Source organism: Schistocerca piceifrons, chromosome 8 (genome assembly GCF_021461385.2).
Source record: "Schistocerca piceifrons isolate TAMUIC-IGC-003096 chromosome 8, iqSchPice1.1, whole genome shotgun sequence".
Taxonomy (NCBI): Eukaryota; Metazoa; Arthropoda; class Insecta; order Orthoptera; family Acrididae; genus Schistocerca; species Schistocerca piceifrons.
In genome coordinates, this window is record NC_060145.1 from 409,031,839 (window position 1) to 409,057,672 (window position 25,834).

Below are 25,834 nucleotides of genomic sequence, written 5' to 3' on the forward strand. Positions count from 1 at the left end.
TTAGCACACTGGACTCACATTCTGGAGGACAACAGTTTAGACATGCATTCAGCCATCCTGATTAAGGTTTCCTATGATTTCCCTAAATCACTTCAGGCAAAAGTCGGGAAGGTTCTTTTGAGAAGGTACGGCTAACTTCCATCCCTATCCTTCCTTAATCAGATGGGACCAATGATCTCGCTGTTTGGTCCCCTCCCCAAAAATCAACCAACCAACTGGTCTATAGCTGGAAGGCTGCTCATGGGATCACTGCAGATTAGAAGCATCTTACTGATGCAAGAACAAGTATGGCTAATGGCTCATTTGATCACCAATTCAGCAGTGTATACACTGCATCCATTTCGCAGGGAGTGTAGTTCATTGCACCTTGCATGTAGCGATACAAACCGGTTTGTCCATCGGCTGTTGAGCCATCACTGTACACCACTTCTGAACCCCGAAAATGCAAGCAGGACAGCCAGGGACAAGCAGTGAAAAAACTAAGGGGTCATCTGAATATTTCAATCCCAAGGGTAAACCGAGAACATCCGAGGTCAGGGTACACGTCGTGGGGGGTGTTGCGATTGCTTCCTGACAAAAGGTGAAAGTGGGGAATATTTGAGTTCAGAGCAGAGACTCTGTAGTTGAATTACAATTGTGACCCCAGTTCTTGGTCTCTATTTTGGGAGGTAGATCTCCCTACTAGGAAAAAGGACATGGTAGTGTGGATGCTTGGGTAAACTGTAAATGTGTGTAGCATACTTGAGTAGTTTTTGGCACCTTATCTGTAGTGGAGGAACACACACCTCTGCGAATAGGCTGTTCACAGGGCTAGTTCAAAAGGTTCCTGCTGCAAGTTGGACACCACAGTGGTGTATCTGGTCCAGTGAGCGCAATGCTGAGGGCGATGCCAAACTATATGCTCCCCTAATCAAGATTGTACAGGATCAAGGGGTTGTAAAGCTGCATACAGGTGTGCAGTCTGCACCCCAGCTGGTGTTACTGAGGCAGTAAGGTGTATTAAGGCATAGCCAGCATTTCTGCTCAAGTTGTTGAAGATGGGGAAGCCTTGTCAAAGGGGAATCGATGATGAGTCCCAAAAAGTATTAAGTCCAACCATATTGAGCAACTGGTCATCAAGTTACAGTTCTGGCTGTGGATATACAGTATGACGTCAACAGAAGTGCAAGATGGGAGTCTTGACAGCTGAAAACCAAAAGGTGTGGCTGAGGACATATGACTGTACCTTTCAAATAGCATCTTGTAATTGGCATTCAGCAACACCCACACTAGATAAGTCATCGGCACGGAAGGAGAGAGAGACTGAAGACCCCACAGCTACTGTCAGACCATTGATAGTAACTAGAAAGAGTGACAATAAGAGCCCTGCAGGACCCTGTTCTTTTGGAAATGTGGGGTACTGTGTGAAGCACTAACTAATCTGGAAAGTACGGTATGACAAGACGTTCTCGACAAAAATCTGAAGCTGGTCCTGGAGGTTCCATTCATGTAAGCTGGCAATGTCGTGTTGCCAAGAGATGTTATATGCCTTTTGAAGGTTGAAGATGACAGCAGTTTGGTTTTGATGCCCTGTAGCTCATTTGTGTTTTCTGACTGCACTGATTCTTGTTACTGAAATGTGGTGGATGAGGCACGCAGTGCTGCACAAGGAAGAGGAATGCTTATGGAAAGTAAGCAGTTCCAATTATAAGAACACAAACAGAAAACAGGACTCATTAGAACAATTTCTCCTGCGTTTCTTATCAGCAGCAGTTCTTTAGAAAAGAAGATTAGATTGCTGGTTGTACAATACTGGCAGTAGTGCAAGAAGAAGAAGATTGAGGACAGGAAAAAAAAAAAATCAGGTAGTCCCTCTGAAACAATGTACACACTTTGGAGGTTTGGTAATGAAGCCATTCGGTCCTTGTACGATACACAAAAGTCTAAACAAACAACAGGTACGCTGGACAAGGATATGTAAATGTATGCTTGCTAGTCTTTATTTGTATTCTATACTGTATTTTCAATCACTAGTATCTGAAACACACGATTTCAGATTTCAGGAGATTTTGCCTTAGAAAAGTAAGGACCAGGTCGTTTTAGTACACCACCACCACCACCACCACCACCACCACCACCACCACCACCACCACCACCACCCCATTCTTCTCCTCCAAAACACAGAAGATGGTGGGTGGGTGACCAGATAGCTTAATCATTGCTTGCTACTTACTGGCTAATGTACTGAAGAGGAAAGAAACGGAGAAAAAGAGACGGACGACAGTGATGCGAATACCATGTATGTAGCACGCAAATTAAGAAAACTTGCCACTCCAGAGAGCAGTTACACAGAACAAAATAAGTCAACTGCTTTTGGAAGCAGAACTTCAGGAGCAGTTAATTACAGTGACACCAATGAGTGAATGTGGCACGAACACCGAAAGGTAGCGATTCTCCCGTCACATTCATAGATAGTACTAGTGATGATATAAATAAAGTTGTTTTTGAGATACAGTTGATACGTTGACAATATCCACAATTTTTTTTTTTTTAATTCGGTTACCATTACATTTACATAATCTTTCACAATTTCAACCAGTGCTTTACGAACTTCACATACTATGAGTTATGGTTTGCTTCAAAATCTAAAATAAATACAAAAATAAATATGCTAGGCTCTGAAATGAATTTACGATTGCTGAAAAATGAAGGGTCAGAAAACTCCTGTAGCAGATAGGGTGACCAATTCCCCAATCCTAGATTTTTTTAATCTTCTGACCACCTCTTTCTCCCATACATTTCGTCAAACATCACTGTTAAAACCTTAATCTCGTAAAGTTCTATTTCCCTGACCGACAGATTTTGAAAGCTTTTGCATAATGAGCTATACTTTTGTAAACAATAGTCTTTTCTGTACACACTTCTATGGAAAGAAGATAGTTTGGCCCAATGGAATTTGAGCAGCAGAAAAGGAATGCATAGCCAATCCGTTTTGAGGGGTAGTGAGATGGGGGATATATGTTCTCTGCGAGCAACCTACAAATGCTCGACTGAATGATTACCGACTACGGTGTAAATAACACATGGAAGTAACAAGGACTTGTGAAAAGAGTTTACAAACATGTTCATGCTTAAACACTCATTACATTTTTCTGTTTCCCAATTAATTCACACAACAAAACATTTCCCAGCATCTCGAAAGAGAGAAACTGTCAATGTTCAGACTTGTGTGGTCTTCTTTCCCTGGTCATAACTACTATACTGTTCAACTTTCATGAGTATTTTCCATGTGCCTCTAAAGTGAATCATTCTTCATCATGTACACTTTCATTTGGTTAGTAGAATTACCCCAAAATACATCTCTATATTAAGAAATAAAGTAAAAGTAAGGATGACAGAGTCTCTTAAAATCATGGTTAGGTGTTGGCCATCTCCTTCAAAACCATGATCAAATGTTGGTCATCCCAGTAGCAGCTGATTTATGCTACTTTTGCTATAGTGTGCTTCAACCATGAATGACAACCAAGCCTTTCTCTTTGTCATCTTAATTTTTTTGGCATTAACAGTACAATGCCTAAGACAGTTTCCTCGTCACTAGTCCTGCAAGTAATGAAGATGCAGATGATGATAAACCACAACAAATGTTTGCCACCAGTGTGAACAGAGACCTAAACAAGACACAATGTTGGAGATCTGGAAACATGTTTTGCAAGAAACACATGCAAACTTCAGTGTCAACACAGCTTAAACATGCTCTCAGTGCCTAGTGTTGTACTTACTCATGACTCTGCTTTCACATATGGACAATGACCATGGTTACAAGATTACAGTATTATTACACATTATCATCAATCAAAGTTGTGTGTTCAACCAAAGCACTCAACATTATTTGCAATTATGTCAACTAAAAACAACATAGAGATGCAGATGTATACTAACTTGTGTATTCCTGAGTAAATATTGCGTTTCTTCTCCTTTCTGAGTTCATCAGCCTCTTTCTGTAACTGTAGGAACAATTCCAAACCAGTATATTCCCGTGTTCGTGAAAGAGGACGAATCTTCAGCACATTTGGAGGCATCGCAGTATAAACAAGATCTCCAGGTGGCAACAGATCCAAATCATGAGTTGCAATGGTAGCTGAATTGCGATGATCACAGACAGTATCATGAAGTTTCGTCTGAAACAGCAAATAGCTACCCTGTGTTTCCTCTATCACTGAAATATTAACTTTTGTAAGAAACCAAAACAGTAAAACAGGACCACAATGTGCATTCTACAGAAAAGCAGTCACATTTTCCACCAGTTACAGCTCATCAATGTGTTAAAACAGTGTGACCTACACTAATTCAGTCATCACTTCAAACGTAGGCTAACAAAACTGATAGCTTTAACTGGAAGACATGTATTACATGGAAAGCTTGTCATCAACCTCAAGGTCGGCTTAAGCATTAGTGCTTTACAAGACACGATTCGATTGGAAGTGGCATGCTCTTACCTTCCTCTGACCTATAAACTTGTTTACCCAGCTATTTATACTGGAATCTACAATTCAAAGTGAATTCTGAACCATAGTGCAATTTAGCAGTTTTCGTATTATCATATACTGACAGAAATCTTATGACTGACCGAGGATCAAACCCAAAGGCTTTGGATCCACTGTCTGGTACTTTGTCCATCTATGTATTGCAGGTTTTTTCAAATGCCTATTTTCAGTTGCTTTTGTGTTGCTCATCAGAATTTTAGCCTTTTCTGCATATTTTCACTCTGTCTTTTGGACATCATACTCTAGCACATGACATTGTGGTCCTCACATGAGGTGGGCCCCTCTCATCCTAGAGACTAAGCAATCAACACTTCTTTTCTACCTCTTCCCCAATTAACTCCCCTTCCTTCCCTGAGGACGGGAGTAATAGATTTGAAGCATAGAAACAGTTCTCTTATTTATAAACTTGTCTATGCTACTAGAGTTCCATTACCTGAAGTTAACTGCCGGCCAGGTTCTGGCTATTTCTAATTTTATAAGCAGATATTTTGTGGGAGTGGGTAATGAGGTACATTTTTATTACATTTGCATCATTACAGGAAACTTCACCCAGATCTACTGACGAAGTCTATATGGAAATTATTTTTGAGCCTGTACTGTGATTTTGTAGATCATAATTCAGCTGAAACCGATTTTTATTCTTAGCAACACAAATCATCATGGAGAAAATTTACAGGGAAATGAGCAAGAATTTCAAGATTCTTAAAAAGACTTCTCGAAAGATATATTGTTACCTACTTTATACAATGTTCTTAATTGTCATTTCTGCTGAATAAACACTTCGTTTACTTTATGTTTACTTGCCTCAGATGATAATTCCACAAAACAACATGGAGTGATATTATGCAAAATAAGACAACATTCTTGTCTGTTGAGAGGCGGGACAGGTATATGGTTGGTGAAGATGGGCAACGGCCTTTCCAGTAGTTGTAGGGGTACAGTCTGGATGACTGAAAAGTCTTGTCTTTTGACATTAGCCAACACTGCCTATGTTAGTATTGCGAGTAGCTGAAGCAAGGGGAACTAGAGCTTTTATATTTCCAGAGGACATGCAGCTCTACTATATGCATTAGTGATAATTGCATCCTCTTGACTAAAATATACTGATTAGCAAAAAGGCTGGAGGAAGAAGAAGAAGAAGAAGAAGAAGAAGAAGAAGAAGAAGAAGAAGAAGAAGAAATTAAACCAAACTTCATGAACTGAAAGGGTATATGACATTATTTCAGTGATCACAAAATCAAGTCAAATTGACAAAGAACTGGGCAGTATGAGCCCATTTATCAGTATGACACTGCACCTCCTTTGGCCTGGATGCATGCACAGATTCAGTTGGGAAGGGTACCACAAGCCACTGCACAAGTGAACTATAATTTTAGTACTGAAAAGTTTAATATGTAAAAAAAAAAGAACTTACATCTTTTACCTACTTTTCTACATAGTCACCAATGTTCAACACATTTCTCCCATCATGGTACCAATTTCAATACTCCCTGTTCATAGAAGTCAATTTAACTGGAGTATAGCCATCAGCAGACTGCCTGGTTTCACTTCCACATTTGTGGCAAATCACTGGCCAGCCAGGAAATTTCGTCATGGGACCAGAAAGACAAGGCCGATAGCGCAAGGTCCGATTTATATAGTGGGTGCTGGAACACCTTCCACCCAGATTTGGTGATTCTCTCACAAACAGGAGCAGCAACATGGAGAAGAAAGTTGTCATGAAGTTCGACACCATCAGCATTAATGCTGCTGTCTTTGTCACAAAGGGCACGATGTGACTTAACCAAAGTTTTAATGTAGGCTGAAGCATTCACAATGGTCTCATGCTCAGTGAAGTTCACCAATTACTCATAACACACATCCCAGAATGCTGTTGCAAGCCCTTCCCTAAGAGACCGAGTCCCTTTGAATATTTTTCGTATTGAGAAATGAAAATGTTTCCACTTCATTCAGGACTTCTTGTTTTCCAGTGTGTAGGGTACGGACAAGACTCATCGCCAGTGATGATTCCTTTTAGAAAGTCCTGCCCTTCTGCAGCATAACACATTAAGTGATCCAAGCTTATCATTTGCTGGCCCTTGTGGTTTTCTGTCAGGTTCTTTGGCAGACAGCGATCACTAACTTTATGAATTACAACGTATCATGACTAGTATCGGACACTGCACCACAGGAAATGTTGAACTGCTGCGATATGGTTCACAGCTGCACACGCCAGTCATTCAAAATAATTGCTGCCTAAATGGCGCCGACATTCTGTGGGGTTGCTGCTGTTACCGGCTGCCTAGAGTGTGTCAGATTGCTAAGGTTCACACGGCCCTCTTTAATACAGCACACCACCTGGAGACATTGCTAGAGTTCATAGTCATCCCTATACAAGCCACACAGGTCCCTGTGAATTTAAGTCAGTTTCTACCCTTTGGTGCACAAATATCAAATGACACTTTGCTGCTCTTCACAAGTTGCTGACAGTAGCATGCACACTGTGTTTCTTTCGTAATTCATGCTTCTCTCGTTACTTCTGTAATACAAACTTCAAGTGAAGCTTGAACATTTCAGCTGCAAAACCAGGGGAGAAAAAAAATTATTGTGTTACTTTATGATCCTCCCTCATATTATCTCCTGAGAAAAGATGGCCCACAACTGTTCTAACTGGGCCCTGATTCCTGGAAAATGGCACAAATGGAATTGGGATCCAAACTGGTCCTCCACATTTTCTATCAGAATAGATCTGGGGATATTACTGGCCACAAGAGTATCTCAACATCATGCACATAGTTCATAGACATGTGTCACATATGTTCCAGTAGTCACAAGGCTTGTCTTTGACATACTGTCATGTCACCTGAGTTCCCGCGCTCACTAACACCTGATGGCTGCCCAGACCAAGATGCCAGGAGTGACACTGCTGTGCCTCTCCAAACACTGGTACAATCTGATCTCTTCACAGGTTGTCATCTCTCTCACTGATGATGGTCACCCAGGATAGTGCAGAACCGCGATTGATTGCTGAACACAATGTGACACCATTCATAAGCAGTCCTCACTTCCTGGTCATGGCACCATTGGGAACAATTGTGTTTTGTGGTTTCAACAGCAGCCTATGCATGGGCCAATAATTCCGTAATGTGGCTGGTGCTAGTCTCCGACCAGTGGCACAAGATGACACTGAATGTTGCAGGGAGTTCTGTTCTCAGATAGCAGACAGATGTGAATGGGTTACAATGTGTTTCTCCCTTGTGGTGCCCAGATGGAACCTTGATACGTATGCCTGCCCTCAAATTCTCATTCAGTCCAGCATTGAGCCAGTGTCACATCCAAATGCCCAACAAATCTGGATATTCCAAAATTTGACCAGCTGGCCAAACAGACACACTCAATAAGGCCTCTTTAAAAATCTGTTAGGTGCTGATAAAGCTGTCTCCAACAATGTGGCATCAGTGTCCTTCACAAGCACCACTCAGTACCTGATGATGTTCATTCCCATTAAATACCCTATCATTCAAGAGAAGAATACTAGATAACAGTACTAATGCAATCTGGCAAACTTTTACCTGTCTCAGAGAATTGAAACTCATCACTTATATACCAAACGGTGGCATGTACATGTGCGAAGCTACATAGGCATTTGACCATGTCTTCTCACTGTTCCACTTTTTTTGCCAGGCAGTGTATTCCAAAGGTAAAAGAGTCACACATTCAGGTCTCTGTGCATTGACTGTTCAGGTGGATGATGTCATAAAAAAATCAATCAACCTGATGTTCCATGTATCAGAGTGTAGAACATTAGATACCTTAATTGGGTACGTAAGTTAGAGAATTTGGAAAGGCAAATGGATAGGTTTGAGTTGGATGGAGTGGGAAATTGTCGAGTATAGTGGAAGTAAAAGAGGAAACTCAGCAGGCTGCACAAGTTGAAACTGCACATTTTCTCACTATCAAAAAGTCCAGAAATTAAAAAAAAAATTGAATGACACAAGTTAAATGCCATAAACATACATGTTACATTTATTTTCACGCAGACACACAAAGTATACATTATTTTTACGTAATTTTTAAAAGCTATTTGAAGACAATTATTGAGTTTTATTCACTGAAACGTAAGGTTCATTTGCACCAGATTCATATGTTTACGTATAACACGATTATGCAGGCATTTCATCAGTTTTGGTTTCGTTGAAGCTGTTTGCACCTAGTATTCCATGTAAACCAGTATTTTATTTAGCTGTGTTGCTGCCTCCATGAGTGTCAATGTCAGATAATTGACAATCATCTGTATAAAGCATCACTAACATTTCACAGCCAGTCATTTATGTCATTATGGGATGTTTGCAAATACATGAATGAACCTGACAAGTCATACAGTCACCAATTTTCTTTTTTATTGAGTGTGCAAACTGTATCAGTGGATTCACATACCTCACATTCATTAGTTCTGCAACATGATCCCACACAGATGCAATCTTTGACAATTATAGATTTCAAATGGGTAATTACTTGGCCCCCTTTCCCCCTCCCTCTTCAACAAGCTTATTCAGTAACTGTACCTTATACATAGGCGTCATTTTCCAGAACTCCTTGAAAAAAAAAAAAAGACACTGAATTAGGTAGTAGAAATTTCATTGCGATGCCACTACTGATCAGTTCTATGCCCAAATCTGACAGTATTGTCAGTCAACAACATGGCCTTCAGAGGCAAACCATCATTTATAAATTTTGTTACACTTGGCACAAAATTTTCACTTTTTAAAAGGCAAACTGTCGATCCGCACATTACATTACTTTTTGTGACTTATATGAATAACCTGAACAATATATTTTACAGCAGGGACCTTTTATTTCCCTAACAACGAAATAAAGGATTGTGTGTTTCCTGGATGCATTATTGCAAGACATTACACTAACTCTGTACCCATTCTTTTTAGAGGCTTTTGCACAGTCATTTAACATGAAAATTAATACCTTAATGGATATCATTTGATTAAGATCAGATTGATAGCATTAAGAACTCAATCTGAAGATGCCTGGTTGAAGGAAATGATATTTTTGAATCATTTTTTGAAATTTTCAGCAGCTACTGAATCTCCTGAAAGGCTTCCACCAATCAATGACTTATTTCACACCAATCTTTCCATCTCTGTAAGCAACTGTGGCTGTGAAGCTAGGATCACCAATAGAAACCTTGACACTTAAACTTTTCACTCGTCACAGTAGTATAAATTAATATTCCTACCAGCACTGGAAAAAAGTAATTGTTCAGTTGGTTAAGACAGACAAAAATTTAACTGTACTGGAGAACTGAATTTCAACACTACAAAAAAAGAAGACAGATGATAGGAGAACCAAATGGGAAGTCTCCTGGCACAGTTCTGCACAGAATATAAATTAGTATTTGCAAACACTTGGTTTAAGAATTGCGCCATTTGGTTGAGCGCATGAAAGACATGCGGATACTGTTAAGATTTTAGGTATGGTTTGTAATGGGAAGACAGATTTTGGACCCAGTTTTAGGGTAAAAGTTACATAATGGACACACCTTGAATTTACCATACAAAATAAACACTCACGAAAATGCATCAAAAACACAAGACTTTTTCATTATCTAAGATATATTTTATGAATTTACCTTATTTGTTGACTTCACCAACCAAACAAAATTATCACCTTTCAAAATAACAACCGAACTTATTCTTTGAGCATGCTACAGATACGTCAGTCATCACACATGATTTCAGGGAGGGAAGGACACCGCAAATATCACACTATGGTTCAATTTACATTGCAAAAAAATCCACCATCAGATGTGGGAGTGACAGTAATTTATGGATTATGAGCTGCGCAACAGAACTGCATAAAGATAGGGAGTTAAGTGGGACCTTAATGAATTTAAAGAACCTGATATTGTTGAGAGTTTCAAAGGAAGTACTGGGCAACTAATGGTAAATGGGCGAGAGAAATACAATGGAATATGAAAGAGAATCTTTAAATCTTTAAGTACTGAAGGCTGCAGAAGTCCAAATAGGAAAAAAAAAGAAAGAAAAAAAAGAGAAACAGTAGAAAATACACAAACTGAAAAATCAGAAAAACAAAGACAAAAAAGATGAAGCAGGTAAAAGGAAATACATCTAAAAATAAGGCTGAAGAGGTGGTCAAAGTGGCACAACAGAGATGGCTACAGCAGAAATGCAAAGCGGTAGTGGCATTCATGGCCATTTGAAATACAGATGCCAAATATAGGGCAATTAAAGTAACCTTTGTGGAAATAAGGAGCAACTGTAAGAACATGAAGAGCTCGCAAGGATAGCCAGTATTAAACAATAAAAGGAAGGCTGGAATGATCTCCCCTCAGAACAGCTGAGATACTTGGGAGAAACAAACATAACAGAACTACTCCATCTGGTATGCGAGATATGAGGCAAGAACATCGTAATTATAATTCCAAAAAAAGGTGGGTTCTGACAACAGTGAGTATTACAGAAATCCCAGTATATCTAGTCAGAGCTGAAAAATGCTAACTCAAATGATTTACAAAAAAATGTAAAGGCTTGAAGACCTTGCAGAAATTCAGTTTGGATTCTGCAAAAACCAAAACACAAGCAAGACAAATCTACAGTTATTAAAAGAGATTAAAGAAAGGCAAACCCAAGTTTACAGCATTTGTAGATCTGAAGAGAGCTTTTGACAATACTGACTGCAATACAGGATGTCTTAAAAATTATTAAGACAGAAGGCATAAGATACAGAATGTGCAAGGCTATCTACAACTTGTTCAGAAACTCAACTCCCCTCCCCTCCCCCTCCCCTCCCCACCCCTCTATAGTTAACACGAGTCTAAGGATATGAAGGACAAGCAGTAGTCAAAAGGAGTGAGACAGGGTTGCAGTCAACAAGAAAAGTGGATGAGTTTAAGAGAATACAATACTGTCAGTTTATGCGAAGTACAGCAGGGTACTAAACAGCGAGGACATTAGTCTCTTACTGATGTGGCAGTCCATTAGCAGTTAGTGACTCCATAAAGAAATCTGATCAAATTGTGATGTATGAATAGTAAAGCTGGTGCATTTAAAGGAACACTGATGAAAAACAATTAAAAAGAGAGGTATATTTCATTGTCCCACTGTCAGTGCTAATGAATGTAAGATCCTCTGAAAAAGTTGATAAAGTACAGTACACTCTCATGAAAGGGCACTATCTGGCCTACACTGGTAAGGTCAAGCTGGATTTAAAAAAGAGTGGGGGAGGGCGGGGGGGGGGAGAGTGGGGGAGAGTGTGGGGGAGGGCGGGGGGGAGTGGTGGAGAGTGGGGGTGGGGGGGGGGGAGAGTGTGGGGGAGGGTGGGGGGGGAGAGAGCAGGGGAGGGCGGGGTGGGGGGGGGGGGGGGGGGGGGGGAGAGCAGGGGAGGGCGGGGGGGGAGTGGTGGAGAGTGGGGGTGGGGGGGGAGAGTGTGGGGGAGGGTGGGGGGGAGAGAGCAGGGGAGGGCGGGGTGGGGGGGGGGAGAGCAGGGGAGGGCGGGGTGGGGGGGGGGGGGAGAGCAGGGGAGAGCAGGGGAGGGCGGGGTGGGGGGGGGGGAGAGCAGGGGAGAGCAGGGGAGGGCGGGGTGGGGGGGGGGGGAGAGCAGGGGAGGGCGGGGTGGGGGGGGGGGGGAGAGCAGGGGAGGGCGGGGTGGGGGGGGGGGGGGAGAGCAGGGGAGGGCGGGGTGGGGGGGGGAGAGCAGGGGAGGGCGGGGTGGGGGGGGGGAGAGCAGGGGAGGGCGGGGGGAGAGAGCGGGAGGGGGGGGGAGAGAGCGGGAGGGGGGGGGAGAGAGCGGGAGGGGGGGGGAGAGAGCGGGAGGGGGGGGGAGAGAGCGGGAGGGGGGGGGGGAGAGAGCGGGAGGGGGGGGGAGAGAGCGGGAGGGGGGGGGAGAGAGCGGGAGGGGGGGGGGAGAGAGCGGGAGGGGGGGGGAGAGAGCGGGAGGGGGGGGAGAGAGCGGGAGGGGGGGGGGGAGAGAGCGGGAGGGGGGGGGAGAGAGCGGGAGGGGGGGGGGGGAGAGAGCGGGAGGGGGGGGGGGAGAGAGCGGGAGGGGGGGGGGGGGGGAGAGCGGGAGGGGGGGGGGGAGAGAGCGGGAGGGGGGGGGGGGGAGAGCGGGAGGGGGGGGGGGAGAGAGCGGGAGGGGGGGGGGGGAGAGCGGGAGGGGGGGGAGAGCGGGAGGGGGGGGGGGAGAGCGGGAGGGGGGGGGGAGAGCGGGAGGGGGGGGGGAGAGAGCGGGAGGGGGGGGAGAGAGCGGGAGGGGGGGGGAGAGAGCGGGAGGGGGGGGAGAGAGCGGGAGGGGGGGGGAGAGAGCGGGAGGGGGGGGAGAGAGCGGGAGGGGGGGGGAGAGCGGGAGGGGGGGGGAGAGCGGGAGGGGGGGGGGGAGAGCGGGAGGGGGGGGGGGAGAGCGGGAGGGGGGGGGGGAGAGCGGGAGGGGGGGGGAGAGCGGGAGGGGGGGGGGGGAGAGCGGGAGGGGGGGGGGAGAGCGGGAGGGGGGGGGGGGAGAGCGGGAGGGGGGGGAGAGCGGGAGGGGGGGGGAGAGCGGGAGGGGGGGGGAGAGCGGGAGGGGGGGGGGAGAGCGGGAGGGGGGGGGGAGAGCGGGAGGGGGGGGGAGAGCGGGAGGGGGGGGGAGAGCGGGAGGGGGGGGGAGAGCGGGAGGGGGGGGGGAGAGCGGGAGGGGGGGGGGAGAGCGGGAGGGGGGGGGGGAGCGGGAGGGGGGGGGGGGGAGAGAGCGGGAGGGGGGGGGAGAGAGCGGGAGGGGGGGGGGGGGGAGAGAGCGGGAGGGGGGGGGGGGAGAGAGGCGGGAGGGGGGGGGGGAGAGAGCGGGAGGGGGGGGGGGAGAGAGCGGGAGAGGGGGGGAGAGCGGGAGGGGGGGGGGGGAGAGCGGGAGGGGGGGGGGAGAGCGGGAGGGGGGGGAGAGCGGGAGGGGGGGGGAGAGAGCGGGAGGGGGGGGAGAGAGCGGGAGGGGGGGGAGAGAGCGGGAGGGGGGGGGAGAGAGCGGGAGGGGGGGGGGGGAGAGCGGGAGGGGGGGGGGGAGAGCGGGAGGGGGGGGAGAGCGGGAGGGGGGGGGGGGAGAGCGGGAGGGGGGGGGGGAGAGCGGGAGGGGGGGGGGAGAGCGGGAGGGGGGGGGAGAGCGGGGAGGGGGGGGGGGAGAGCGGGAGGGGGGGGGGGAGAGCGGGAGGGGGGGGAGAGCGGGAGGGGGGGGGAGAGCGGGAGGGGGGGGGAGAGCGGGAGGGGGGGGGGAGAGCGGGAGGGGGGGGGAGAGCGGGAGGGGGGGGGGAGAGCGGGAGGGGGGGGGAGAGCGGGAGGGGGGGGGAGACCGGGAGGGGGGGGGGAGAGCGGGAGGGGGGGGGGAGACCGGGAGGGGGGGGGGAGAGCGGGAGGGGGGGGGAGAGCGGGAGGGGGGGGGGAGAGCGGGAGGGGGGGGGAGAGCGGGAGGGGGGGGGAGTGCGGGAGGGGGGGGGAGAGCGGGAGGGGGGGGAGTGCGGGAGGGGGGGGAGTGCGGGAGGGGGGGGAGAGAGCGGGAGGGGGGGGGAGAGCGGGAGGGGGGGGGGAGAGCGGGAGGGGGGGGGTAGAGCGGGAGGGGGGGGGGGAGAGCGGGAGGGGGGGGAGAGAGCGGGAGGGGGGGGAGAGAGCGGGAGGGGGGGAGAGAGCGGGAGGGGGGGAGAGAGCGGGAGGGGGGGAGAGAGCGGGAGGGGGGGGGAGAGCGGGAGGGGGGGGGAGAGCGGGAGGGGGGGGGAGAGCGGGAGGGGGGGGGAGAGCGGGAGGGGGGGGGAGAGCGGGAGGGGGGGGGAGAGCGGGAGGGGGGGGAGAGCGGGAGGGGGGGAGAGCGGGAGGGGGGGGAGAGCGGGAGGGGGGGGAGAGCGGGAGGGGGGGGGGAGAGCGGGAGGGGGGGGAGAGCGGGAGGGGGGGGGAGAGCGGGAGGGGGGGAGAGAGCGGGAGGGGGGGGAGAGAGCGGGAGGGGGGGGGAGAGAGCGGGAGGGGGGGGGGAGAGCGGGAGGGGGGGGAGAGAGCGGGAGGGGGGGGGAGAGAGCGGGAGGGGGGGGGGGAGAGCGGGAGGGGGGGGAGAGCGGGAGGGGGGGGGAGAGCGGGAGGGGGGGGAGAGAGCGGGAGGGGGGGGGGGAGAGCGGGAGGGGGGGGAGAGAGCGGGAGGGGGGGGGAGAGAGCGGGAGGGGGGGGGAGAGAGCGGGAGGGGGGGGAGAGAGCGGGAGGGGGGGGAGAGAGCGGGAGGGGGGGGGAGAGAGCGGGAGGGGGGGGGGAGAGAGCGGGAGGGGGGGGGGGAGAGCGGGAGGGGGGGGGGAGAGCGGGAGGGGGGGGAGAGCGGGAGGGGGGGGGGAGAGCGGGAGGGGGGGGGGAGAGCGGGAGGGGGGGGGGGAGAGCGGGAGGGGGGGGGGAGAGCGGAAGGGGGGGGGGGAGAGCGGGAGGGGGGGGGGAGAGCGGGGAGGGGGGGGGGGAGAGCGGGAGGGGGGGGGAGAGCGGGAGGGGGGGGGGAGAGCGGGAGGGGGGGGGGGAGAGCGGGAGGGGGGGGGGAGAGCGGGAGGGGGGGGGAGAGCGGGAGGGGGGGGGAGAGCGGGAGGGGGGGGAGAGCGGGAGGGGGGGGGAGAGCGGGAGGGGGGGGGGAGAGCGGGAGGGGGGGGGAGAGCGGGAGGGGGGGGGAGAGCGGGAGGGGGGGGGAGAGCGGGAGGGGGGGGGAGAGCGGGAGGGGGGGGGAGAGCGGGAGGGGGGGGGAGAGCGGGAGGGGGGGGGGAGAGCGGGAGGGGGGGGGGAGAGCGGGAGGGGGGGGGAGAGCGGGAGGGGGGGGGAGAGCGGGAGGGGGGGGGGAGAGCGGGAGGGGGGGGAGAGCGGGAGGGGGGGGAGAGCGGGAGGGGGGGGGAGAGCGGGAGGGGGGGGGAGAGCGGGAGGGGGGGGGAGAGCGGGAGGGGGGGGGAGAGCGGGAGGGGGGGGGAGAGCGGGAGGGGGGGGGAGAGCGGGAGGGGGGGGGGAGAGCGGGAGGGGGGGGGGAGAGCGGGAGGGGGGGGGGAGAGCGGGAGGGGGGGGAGAGCGGGAGGGGGGGGGAGAGCGGGAGGGGGGGGGGGAGAGCGGGAGGGGGGGGGGGAGAGCGGGAGGGGGGGGGGGAGAGCGGGAGGAGGGGGGGGGAGAGCGGGAGGGGGGGGGGGGAGCGGGAGGGGGGGGAGAGCGGGAGGGGGGGGAGAGCGGGAGGGGGGGGGAGAGCGGGAGGGGGGGAGAGCGGGAGGGGGGGAGAGCGGGAGGGGGGAGAGCGGGAGGGGGGAGAGCGGGAGGGGGGAGAGCGGGAGGGGGGAGAGCGGGAGGGGGGAGAGCGGGAGGGGGGAGAGCGGGAGGGGGGAGAGCGGGAGGGGGGAGAGCGGGAGGGGGGGAGAGCGGGAGGGGGGAGAGCGGGAGGGGGGAGAGCGGGAGGGGGGAGAGCGGGAGGGGGGGAGAGCGGGAGGGGGGAGAGCGGGAGGGGGGGAGAGCGGGAGGGGGGGAGAGCGGGAGGGGGGAGAGCGGGAGGGGGGAGAGCGGGAGGGGGGAGAGCGGGAGGGGGGAGAGCGGGAGGGGGGGAGAGCGGGAGGGGGGGAGAGCGGGAGGGGGGGAGAGCGGGAGGGGGGAGAGCGGGAGGGGGGAGAGCGGGAGGGGGGAGAGCGGGAGGGGGGAGAGCGGGAGGGGGGAGAGCGGGAGGGGGGAGAGCGGGAGGGGGGGAGAGCGGGAGGGGGGAGAGAGCGGGAGGGGGGAGAGCGGGAGGGGGGAGAGCGGGAGGGGGGGAGAGCGGGAGGGGGGGAGAGCGGGAGGGGGGAGAGCGGGAGGGGGGAGAGCGGGAGGGGGGAGAGCGGGAGGGGGGAGAGCGGGAGGGGGGAGAGCGGGAGGGGGGAGAGCGGGAGGGGGGGAGAGCGGGAGGGGGGAGAGCGGGAGGGGGGAGAGCGGGAGGGGGGAGAGCGGGAGGGGGGAGAGCGGGAGGGGGGAGAGCGGGAGGGGGGAGAGCGGGAGGGGGGAGAGCGGGAGGGGGGGAGAGCGGGAGGGGGGAGAGCGGGAGGGGGGAGAGCGGGAGGGGGGAGAGCGGGAGGGGGGAGAGCGGGAGGGGGGAGAGCGGGAGGGGGGAGAGCGGGAGGGGGGAGAGCGGGAGGGGGGAGAGCGGGAGGGGGGAGAGCGGGAGGGGGGAGAGCGGGAGGGGGGAGAGCGGGAGGGGGGAGAGTGGGAGGGGGGAGAGTGGGAGGGGGGAGAGTGGGAGGGGGGAGAGTGGGAGGGGGGAGAGTGGGAGGGGGGGAGAGTGGGAGGGGGGAGAGTGGGAGGGGGGGAGAGTGGGAGGGGGAGAGAGGACAGGAAACATAAAAGGATCTGCATTGTTATACAATTACCCAGCGGTGAAAAGCCAGGTGTAGCGAAATAGATGAAACTTACAGGTTTGAAGTTTTAAAAATGTGTCCGATAGATAACTTTCCCCCTTTAGCTACCATGCTGCAATATGCCTCCATCTAAGCAAACAACCAATGTCAGCTGGCGTTGCTTCCTCCTGCTCACTAATGTACCACAACACTGCCTCAATCATCTTAAGCCCTTCGAATGTGGGACAAGATCTCTCCTGTTATCTAAGGCTGCCTCCTCTTCCTGTTACTTCCCACTGCACCACCAATTCCCCAATATCATTGTCAGTTAGTTCACTGACTTCGCCATTTGCTGTCCATTCTGTAACATGCTCTGCATCACCTTCACAACCCGGTATATTTTTGAGCAATGGAACATCTGTGACACTAGTTACATACATGGATTCAAAGTCTAAATGGCCACCTTCGTGGTCTAAAAGAATTTTCTTACACCTTGCAAGTGATATGCTTGGAATCTCTTCTCGCTTTATGACATCGAGTAAGTCAATCCACTGCAGAATTTTCACAGTGTCTTCATTATTATCAATCACTGATGTCAACAAACTGAAAAGACAGCAGTGGTACTATTACTTTAGCATTTCAAGGATGCCCTGGTCCATCGGCTGGCAAAGGTAAGTCACATTTGGTGGTAAAAATAATGCTTTGCTATCTCCATCTGTGATTTCGTCACTGGCAGAATGATAAGGTGCATTATCAGGTAGCAGCAGACCTTAATTCGGCAAATTGTTGTCTTTCACATATTTCTCTATAGCCGGTACGAGTTCATTTTTGAACCAAGTTTTAAAGGTCTCTGAATTCATACATGCTTTCTTTCGATGAATGTAATGTACAGGCAGTGATTTCAATGAAAGCCTAAGTTTGTGGTTGCCAGCTGCATTACTGGAAACCAATAGGGCAACCTTCTTGTACCTGGGTGGCACAACTTCCATTTTTGAAGGAAGCATTTTTGTAGGCAGCATATTTTAATTTAAACCGATCTCATCGCAACTGCACAACTGTTCACCAGAAATTCCCTCCTCATCAATTAACTCTGAGGGATTTCTTTAAACAATGGCACAGCCTCTTTGTCAGTGGATGAAACCTCAGAACTACTGGTAATCTAGAGAACATCTAATCACATATATATGGGATCTGTTCTTTCAGACATGTCAAAGTACAGACACCATTTTGATCCTGCAGCCACTATAAATCAAGACAGACATTAGCTGCCAATTGATTTAGTTAAAAATTTGTGCCTGACAAGGATTAAAACCCAGGTCCTCTCCTAGCAGGAGGACCACAGTCCAGCACAAATTTTCTTTCCCCATTAATATAAACCATTGCCCACTGGCAACTAATATCTGTAATTGCTTTGCGTCTTTAACATCAAACCATTTTTTTCCAGTGATACAACTGTCCACCACTGGCAGAACCTCTTATTTCTCACTGAAACTGTAACACCTTTTCCTGTGATATCAGCCCAGTAATGGCCAACCTTTTAGCCTTAAATGTTCATGGGGAAAAAGAAAAAGCTTCCTCAATTTCCTTATGCTTACCTTTCAACATCTTCCTTACTTTTACTCCATTTCTACTAGCTTAAGAAACATCACTTTTCAATTTATACTCTACTTGTTTTCTAGTCTCCAACAGTACTTTCTCTTATCCCTACCACCAAAGCAATGCAAATTCTGAGTGCAACCCCACAAATCAGTTTCATTACAGCACACTGTTGATCCACAGTCATTACAACTTGTTTCATTTATCATCCATTTCAAACTCCTCGATTAAACACAGAGGACTGCACAAAGCAATAATTTAGCTACACACACACACACACACACACACACACACACACACACACACACACTTTGAATGTCTGATATACAATTGAAGAAACAAACAACACAGGACTACCAACACAGCTGCTCTCTGTGTGTTCATTGTTTGTGAAGACTTTAAGAGGGCTTCTAAGCACTGTTTACTGAAAAGTGGATACATTAATCTATTCAATATTAACAATGCAATATGTATCCTACAACTTTAACTCCAGATGAGGTAGAAGCACAAAGGATACATAAAACATTTTGAAAGGCCACACAGCATTGTAGGTGGCACCAATTTCCTACAGCTTTGGAAAACTGAAGTGTGTATAATAAATTAATCCTAATTTTGTTATGGACAAGTGTTATTAATATATTAATTAATTAGGCCAGACTGAATGGTCCAGATAGCACATAGGCTGAATAATCATGAGCTGGATACCCTAGAGCCCACTGTACACTATGTACTAGGTACCTAGATAGCTTAGCATCAGCCATTTAACTCTTTCAGATTACCCTACTAACCCTCCTCTCATGTATAATAGTATTTTTGGTACATGTATTTTAAGGATATGTTCAAATTTATGAGATATTTAAGATTAATATTGTGTTGGTTTGGTCACAATACAGCAATGTTACAAGGGGTTAGTTCAAGTGTTTTGATTATGCAGTTAACCCATTTTTATCCATGTTTATCTCAAATGGGCAAAGACCTGGACTGCTGGGCTTTACCCCATTTTGTGGGAGTAAAACCCCACTTTTTTGCTACGCTGTAAATGTCTCTGTAGTTAATAATTAGAGGTGTAATTTGGGTGGGTTATGTGTAACAACTCTATGACTTCAATTTGAAATCAACCCCTCACTGACCAGGTTACAAAAACTGAAAATTGCCAGGCTTTACTTCCACCTACTCTAATGACCATCAGCAGAACACACAATATTAAATAAGGTGAGACAAATAATCAGGCCAATAAGTGGGTGGGTGCAACCTAAATTTCCTGATCATGTGAGAGTATTTGATGGAAATTTCAACTTACAAGTTACAGACTGGGAGAGTCTAGTGATTAGGCAGTTAGAACAATCACATGAAACTGTTCTAAATTCCTTGTCCAAAAATGACCTTGAGCATAGCTAATTAGAGAACCACTTCATGAACATAACATTAGCTCTCCTGATCAAGAACAGGCTCGAACTTTCTGACTCAATTAGCACAGAACAGGGACTTGGCAATCATAAGGCTATTACACTTTACCAAAAACAGCTGTAAATAGGAATGCAAAGCAAGAGCGACAAGAAACATTTCAGATTACCTGAGCATTATACATGAAAATTTAACCTTCCAGCATAGGTAATTTTGCTTCAATTTCGAGCATCAATGGACAAAGTTGAAAGGTATTGTATAACACACCTTGGACAGGTATGTGCGGAGCAAAGTTGTTAGGTATGGGAAGGACTCGCTGTGGTTCGACTGCTGTGTCAAGAAACTGCTACAAAAGCAAAGAGCTTCACTGCAAAGAGAGCTTCACTGCAAAGAGAGCTTCACTGCAAATTTAAATGCACCTAACACTTCACAGACCAAAAACTTACTGAAGCCAACATCAGCATAAGGGTACCCATGCATGAAACATTCAACAAATTTGAATATAAAATTCTATCTACCGACTTCGCAGAAAATCCTAAGAAGTTTTGGTCGTATGTTAAATCAATAAATGGGATTGAAGCTATCTATACAGATACATTGTGACCATAATGAGACAGAAATGGAGGACAACAAAGAGAAGGGCGAAATCCTGTAAGTAATTTTCCAAACTTGTTTCACTAAGAAAGATTGCATTGTAGTTTTTCTTGCTGAATGTCAAAATGACACATCAATTATGTGGCTGTGGGACAAAAGCAACTGAAATTGCTCAGCAGAGGAAAGGCCACTGGACATCACCTGACACCAGTACAATTCAAGAAGGCTCATTGAACATATGCACAAAACCATAGGCCCATATCTCTGACAGTGTGTTAGTTAATTTTGCAAAGGTTTTTGGTTGCGTATTATGACATTTCTGGGGACTAAAAAAATCTCCTCTGTAGGGATAAACATGGGTTCTGAAAATGAGAAATGACTGTATGAAATCCAGCTGACACTGTCCACACTGACACAGTGCTCTTTAACTTTCCAAAGGCCTTTGACACAGTACCCCTTGACTTTCCAAAGGCATTCAATACACTTCCAAGCTGCCGCCTAAGAACGAAATACAAGTGTGTGAAATATCACGCCAGCTGGGAGGGTGTGTGAGGGGGGGGCTGGGATGGAGTGGGGTGGAGGGTTGGAAATTAGAATAGAACAGAACATGCCATTCTCAATGGAGAGAAATCTTCATGTAAAAGTAACTTCAGGCATATCCCATGGGAGCATTATAAGACCATTACTTTTCACAAAAAGTGTACATGATATAGTGGAAAAAGAAGTTCCATAAAGCTTTTCATGGATGAGAAAATTTTAGCATACTGCAGGAATGCCTACAGAGGGCTGACATTGGTGCTGTGATGACATAAAATTAACCTGTTGTGCATAAATGAGCAGAAAGGGACATTATTGTATGATTACTCAATTGCAGAACAATCACAGCAACCAGTTCTATCTATTAAATGTTTAGTAGTATGTGTACAGGGCGATTTAATCCCTTAAAATAAACCAGGAGTGATGTATTTTGACAATAACTTAAATTCCCAAGTACAATCACGCAACTTGTAAGAGAGATGGTGTCCGACACCTCTACAAATCTCTTTGACTCAATCTGACGGAGAGAGAACAAAGGTGATGGTACAGACATACAACTGCCTGTTGGCCCTCTGGAGAGGTGAACATAGCAACTGATCTGCTAGAGAGTGAGAAGAAATTGATAGGAGCACCAGAAAGTTGTCATTGGTGCAAAAATAGTCATAATGACAATTGTAGTGAAGCCATGACATTTGAGAAAGAAATCTTAAGGTGCCATGGGTGGCACAAAGAGGAGAGAGGGATCAAAATTTGAAAAAGTCGCATCATAAGCCTCATGACATGGTACTCCCGCATAGTGTCTCCACAAATGGAGTTGCTTGTACAATGGAAAAACATAAGTGCAAATTGCTGACATTTAAAGCATCCTGTTGGGGATGGGAAACAAGGTTTCGTAACAGAGCACCATGATGTTGGCTTTCTCACAAAGCACATCCTGTGAAAAGAGAGGATGACTGATTTGGTGTCAACTTTTAACTGGCAGGCCTCAACATAGCAGTGAACCCTTTGCTCCAAGTTTCTACATAATTCCTTCTGTGTCTGTCGTGTTAAGCTCTGCTGAAAAATTTAGCCCTGTCTCATGTCCAGGCTTTTATGAGGCATTATGGTAACAGGCAGGACACCAAGTCTGTTACAAGAGAGTAACATTTGGGACTGGGAAAGATTCCCTGTTGTAGTTAAGACAGAACACCTTGTAATTTACTGAAGAAAGACAATTCTCCAAATATATTTCCAACACACTGGACAAAGAAGACCAGGTTGTAGACAGAAAGAACCTTCTTTTGGTTGGGTGCAAAGCTGGAACTGAGGTGAGCACTTTTTTGTAGCTTACTTTATTTTGCTTTTCTCATATGGTGTCAATGAGACTAAGTTCTTGGGGTCATGATGAACCATTTATTTCCTATGTAGTTACAGGGCTACCATTGTACATGTACCTCATGACTCCTTACATCGACTGGATACCATGCTGGGTTTTGGCTACCTTCCCCCGCATGGCCTGCACTTATGTAAAATCTCTCAAAGTGAAGGTCAAACTCTGATGTGAAAACCAAAGATGAATTAACCAAAATAAGTGCTGTGAAATAAAGTGGAGAAAGCCATAATCAATGCCCCACAATATAAGCTACAGTGTCAACCTGTCCTACATGCTGCGTCTGAGAAGACAGTGTCAGAGAGGAAGCCTCCAGCACATGAAAGGAGGATATGCTGCAATGACTCAGGGCCTATGGTCACCATATACGAATCCATGAAAGAGCTATGACCTCCCTGTAGAGTAAGAATATAAACTTCTGATGTGTGGTGCTACAGAAGAATACTGAATATTACTTGGGTAGGAAGGGTAACTGATTGGCGGCACTGAATTGAAATGGGGAGAAAAGTTTATGGCACAATTTGCCTACTAAAAGAAGGACTTGTTTAATGGGACATATCCTGAGGTGCCTAGGAACAGTCAATTTGGTAATTGAGTAAAGTGGGAGGGTGAAAATTGTAGAGGGAGGTCTAAGCTTGACTATAGTTAGCAGGTTCAAGTGGATGCAGATGAAATAGTTACGCAGAGATGATGACGTCTGCACAAGATAGACTACTACAGAAAGCTGCATCAAACCAGTCTTTGAAATGGGAACAACAACAATCACACTTGGTTACCTATGTTCACATTGTGTTATTACTGAGGACTCCATAATAAAAGTTAAGATGAGTTCACTACTCAGGTGTATTTGATTTCAATGTAAACAATGTACAGGTTTGACAGAAAAACAGTTGTACCATTAACAATATGTAACACAAAAAAGTGCATTAAGTCTAAACATTTTTACATCTGCATTTCACAAAAATATATATACATATTCATCCTACCAGTTACCTGCATCTGAATGAACTTCTTAAATGAATCTGGTGTGAAGTTCAAATTTCTAACAATGCAGCAAACAATAAAGGGTCTAACAGATTTCACTCCATCAATTATCTTCACCGATGGTGTTGAATCAGATACGTGAATGACTTCCATCTTGTGACATAGTTGTTCAATCTGCAAAGATAATTAGAAAATTAATTACATCATACAGAATTACTTAAATTTTATGAAATATTCAAGGCATGCATACAAACACTGCACTATTAAAACATTGGGCATATCTACATCTACAATTGCGCACAGCAAATCAGTTAATCTATATCAGCTATCACTGATTAGTGAACACAGCCCAGGTAAAATTTACAGCCCAATTACTGCTGTACATGCTGTACTGCTTGAATTTCTCTTTCTTATTATGGTTCTTGAGCCATATACTCAAAGAACAATAACCACATCTATATTTACATGGCTGCTCTGCAACTGACACTTTAGTGCCTGGCACAGGGTTCACCAAACCACTTTCGCTATTTATCATTCCACACTAACAGAGTACAAGAAAAAATAACTTAAATCTTCCCATGTGACCTGTGATTTATTTTGTTACAATGATCATTACTCCCTATGTAGGTGGATGTCAACAAAATGTTTTCACATTGAAAGAAGAAAGAAAGATCTCACCATAATGGATAGCGACGTAATGATTGCCACCCCAACTCTCATATCCTATTGGTGACACTCTCTCCCCCCTTTCATGATAATGCAAACTGAGCTGCCCTTTGAGGTTTTTTGATGTGCTCTGTCAATGCTATCTGTTAAGGATCCAATACCGCACAGCAGTACGACATCTTTCAAATAGTTCTTGCACATTCGTAATTTCGCGCCAATGGTATGTTGAAACAAAACGCGAGTGGCTTCTCTACAAACACCCATGTTTATTACGTAACTGCTGGAAGTTTCATTATTGTACATTTGTTAGCTATTGTTCAGTGCTTTATTGAATAGAAAATTGAGTTGCACATTTTGCAAATTTCGAGATGACAAGAGTTCAAGGAGCAATGTGACTGCACTTTAATTTTGCATAAAACGTAAGAAAAACTTTACAGAGACACACAAAATGATGTAGGAAGCCTATGGTGAGGAGTGCTTAAGTATACTCAGTGTTAAGAATGGTTCACACAGTTTAAAAATGGCCGGCCGGAAGTTAAAGATGACCCTCAGTCAGGGCACCCTTCGCAGTCTACCGATGATGCTAATGTCAGGAATGTTAATGAAATCATGTGTGCCAATTGAAGACTGACAGTCAGAAACATTGTAGAAGAATGTAATCTTTCAGTTGGATCATGTCATGAAATCCTGACACAGCATCTTTGAATGCAACATGTTGATGCCAAGTTTGTCCCACGGCTCATGAGTCAAGACCAGAAAGACCTTTGCTTTACAAACTGAAGAGCTTTTGGATCACGGAAATAAGAATGAGATGTTCCTTTTGAGACTCATAACTGGTGATAAGATGTGGGTCTATGGTTTTGATGTTGAGACTAAGGTTCACTCTTCACAGTGGGTTGGGAAAGGTTCTCTAAGACAAAGAGAGCTGGTCAGGTCAAGTCAAACATCAAAGCCACACTAATCATTTTCTTTGAAGGATTAGTTCATCATCAATTTGTGCCACAGGGACCAAACTGTTAATCGATGGTACTATCGGGACGTGTTGTGATGCCCGCGAGAAAATGTGAGCAGGAAACAGTGTGAAATGTGACGATAACGCACCCACACATTCATCCCTGTTGGTGCTCAACTATTGCACAAAAAACAAAATCACTGTGCTGCCTCATCCTCCATACTCTCCAGACTTGGATCCTGCAGACTTTTTTTAATTTTCAAAGTTGAAAACCCTGTTGAAATGACGAAGATTTGCAACGATAGAAGAGCTAAAAGCTTCGTGTGATCTACCAAGAGCCGTATCAAGACTGCTTCTGGAAGTGGAAATTGTGTTGGGAGCAGTGTATCAATTGTGGAGGAGAGTATTTCGAATAATACAATGCACAATAAGTAAAAGTGAAGAAAAATTCTGTGGACAAAATTTTGGAATAGACTTCATTCTCTAGCAGAGGATGGACAAGTTTAGTGTAGGCAGTCTAGTGGATTTGTTGCATCTTCTAAGTGTTCTGACAATAAAACAGTCTTTGATTTCCCTTTCTCACCACATTACCTACATGACTGTACCAATTTAAGGTATCAAAAATTGTTATTCCTAGATATTTAGAGACTGTGACCTTTCTGAAAGGAAATCACAAACCCAGTTGCACAATTCTCCATAGGCACGCAGTTTGATTAGAAGCTACCTGTGAAGAACAGTATCAGAAGCCTTTAGGAAATCTAAAAATATGAAATCAATCTGAGATCCCCTGTCGACAGCACTCATTAGAACATCATGAGCTGCGGAGACGGAAGTGTGGCAAGAATACAGTTCGTCAGTAACCTCGAAACTGCTCGCTGAGTTAATACATA

At 47.8% G+C, this 25,834-nt stretch overlaps 1 protein-coding gene across 2 annotated transcripts in view; it reads right to left on the bottom strand.

Annotated features, from left to right (window-relative positions):
* The window catches only part of LOC124711701 (leucine-rich repeat-containing protein 47-like), a 103,094-nt gene that overhangs the window by 55,982 nt on the left and 21,278 nt on the right, over positions 1 to 25,834 (bottom strand). For both annotated transcript variants that reach the window (XR_007005500.1, XM_047241902.1), the window contains exons 3-4: positions 23,336 to 23,500; positions 3,919 to 4,157 (exon numbers count right to left, since the gene is read on the bottom strand). Coding sequence is in view for 1 of the 2 variants with exons in the window: in XM_047241902.1 (XP_047097858.1) it covers positions 3,919 to 4,157; positions 23,336 to 23,500 (404 nt within the window). In the remaining variant the exon portion in view is untranslated. The remainder of the gene's footprint in view (positions 1 to 3,918; positions 4,158 to 23,335; positions 23,501 to 25,834) is intronic.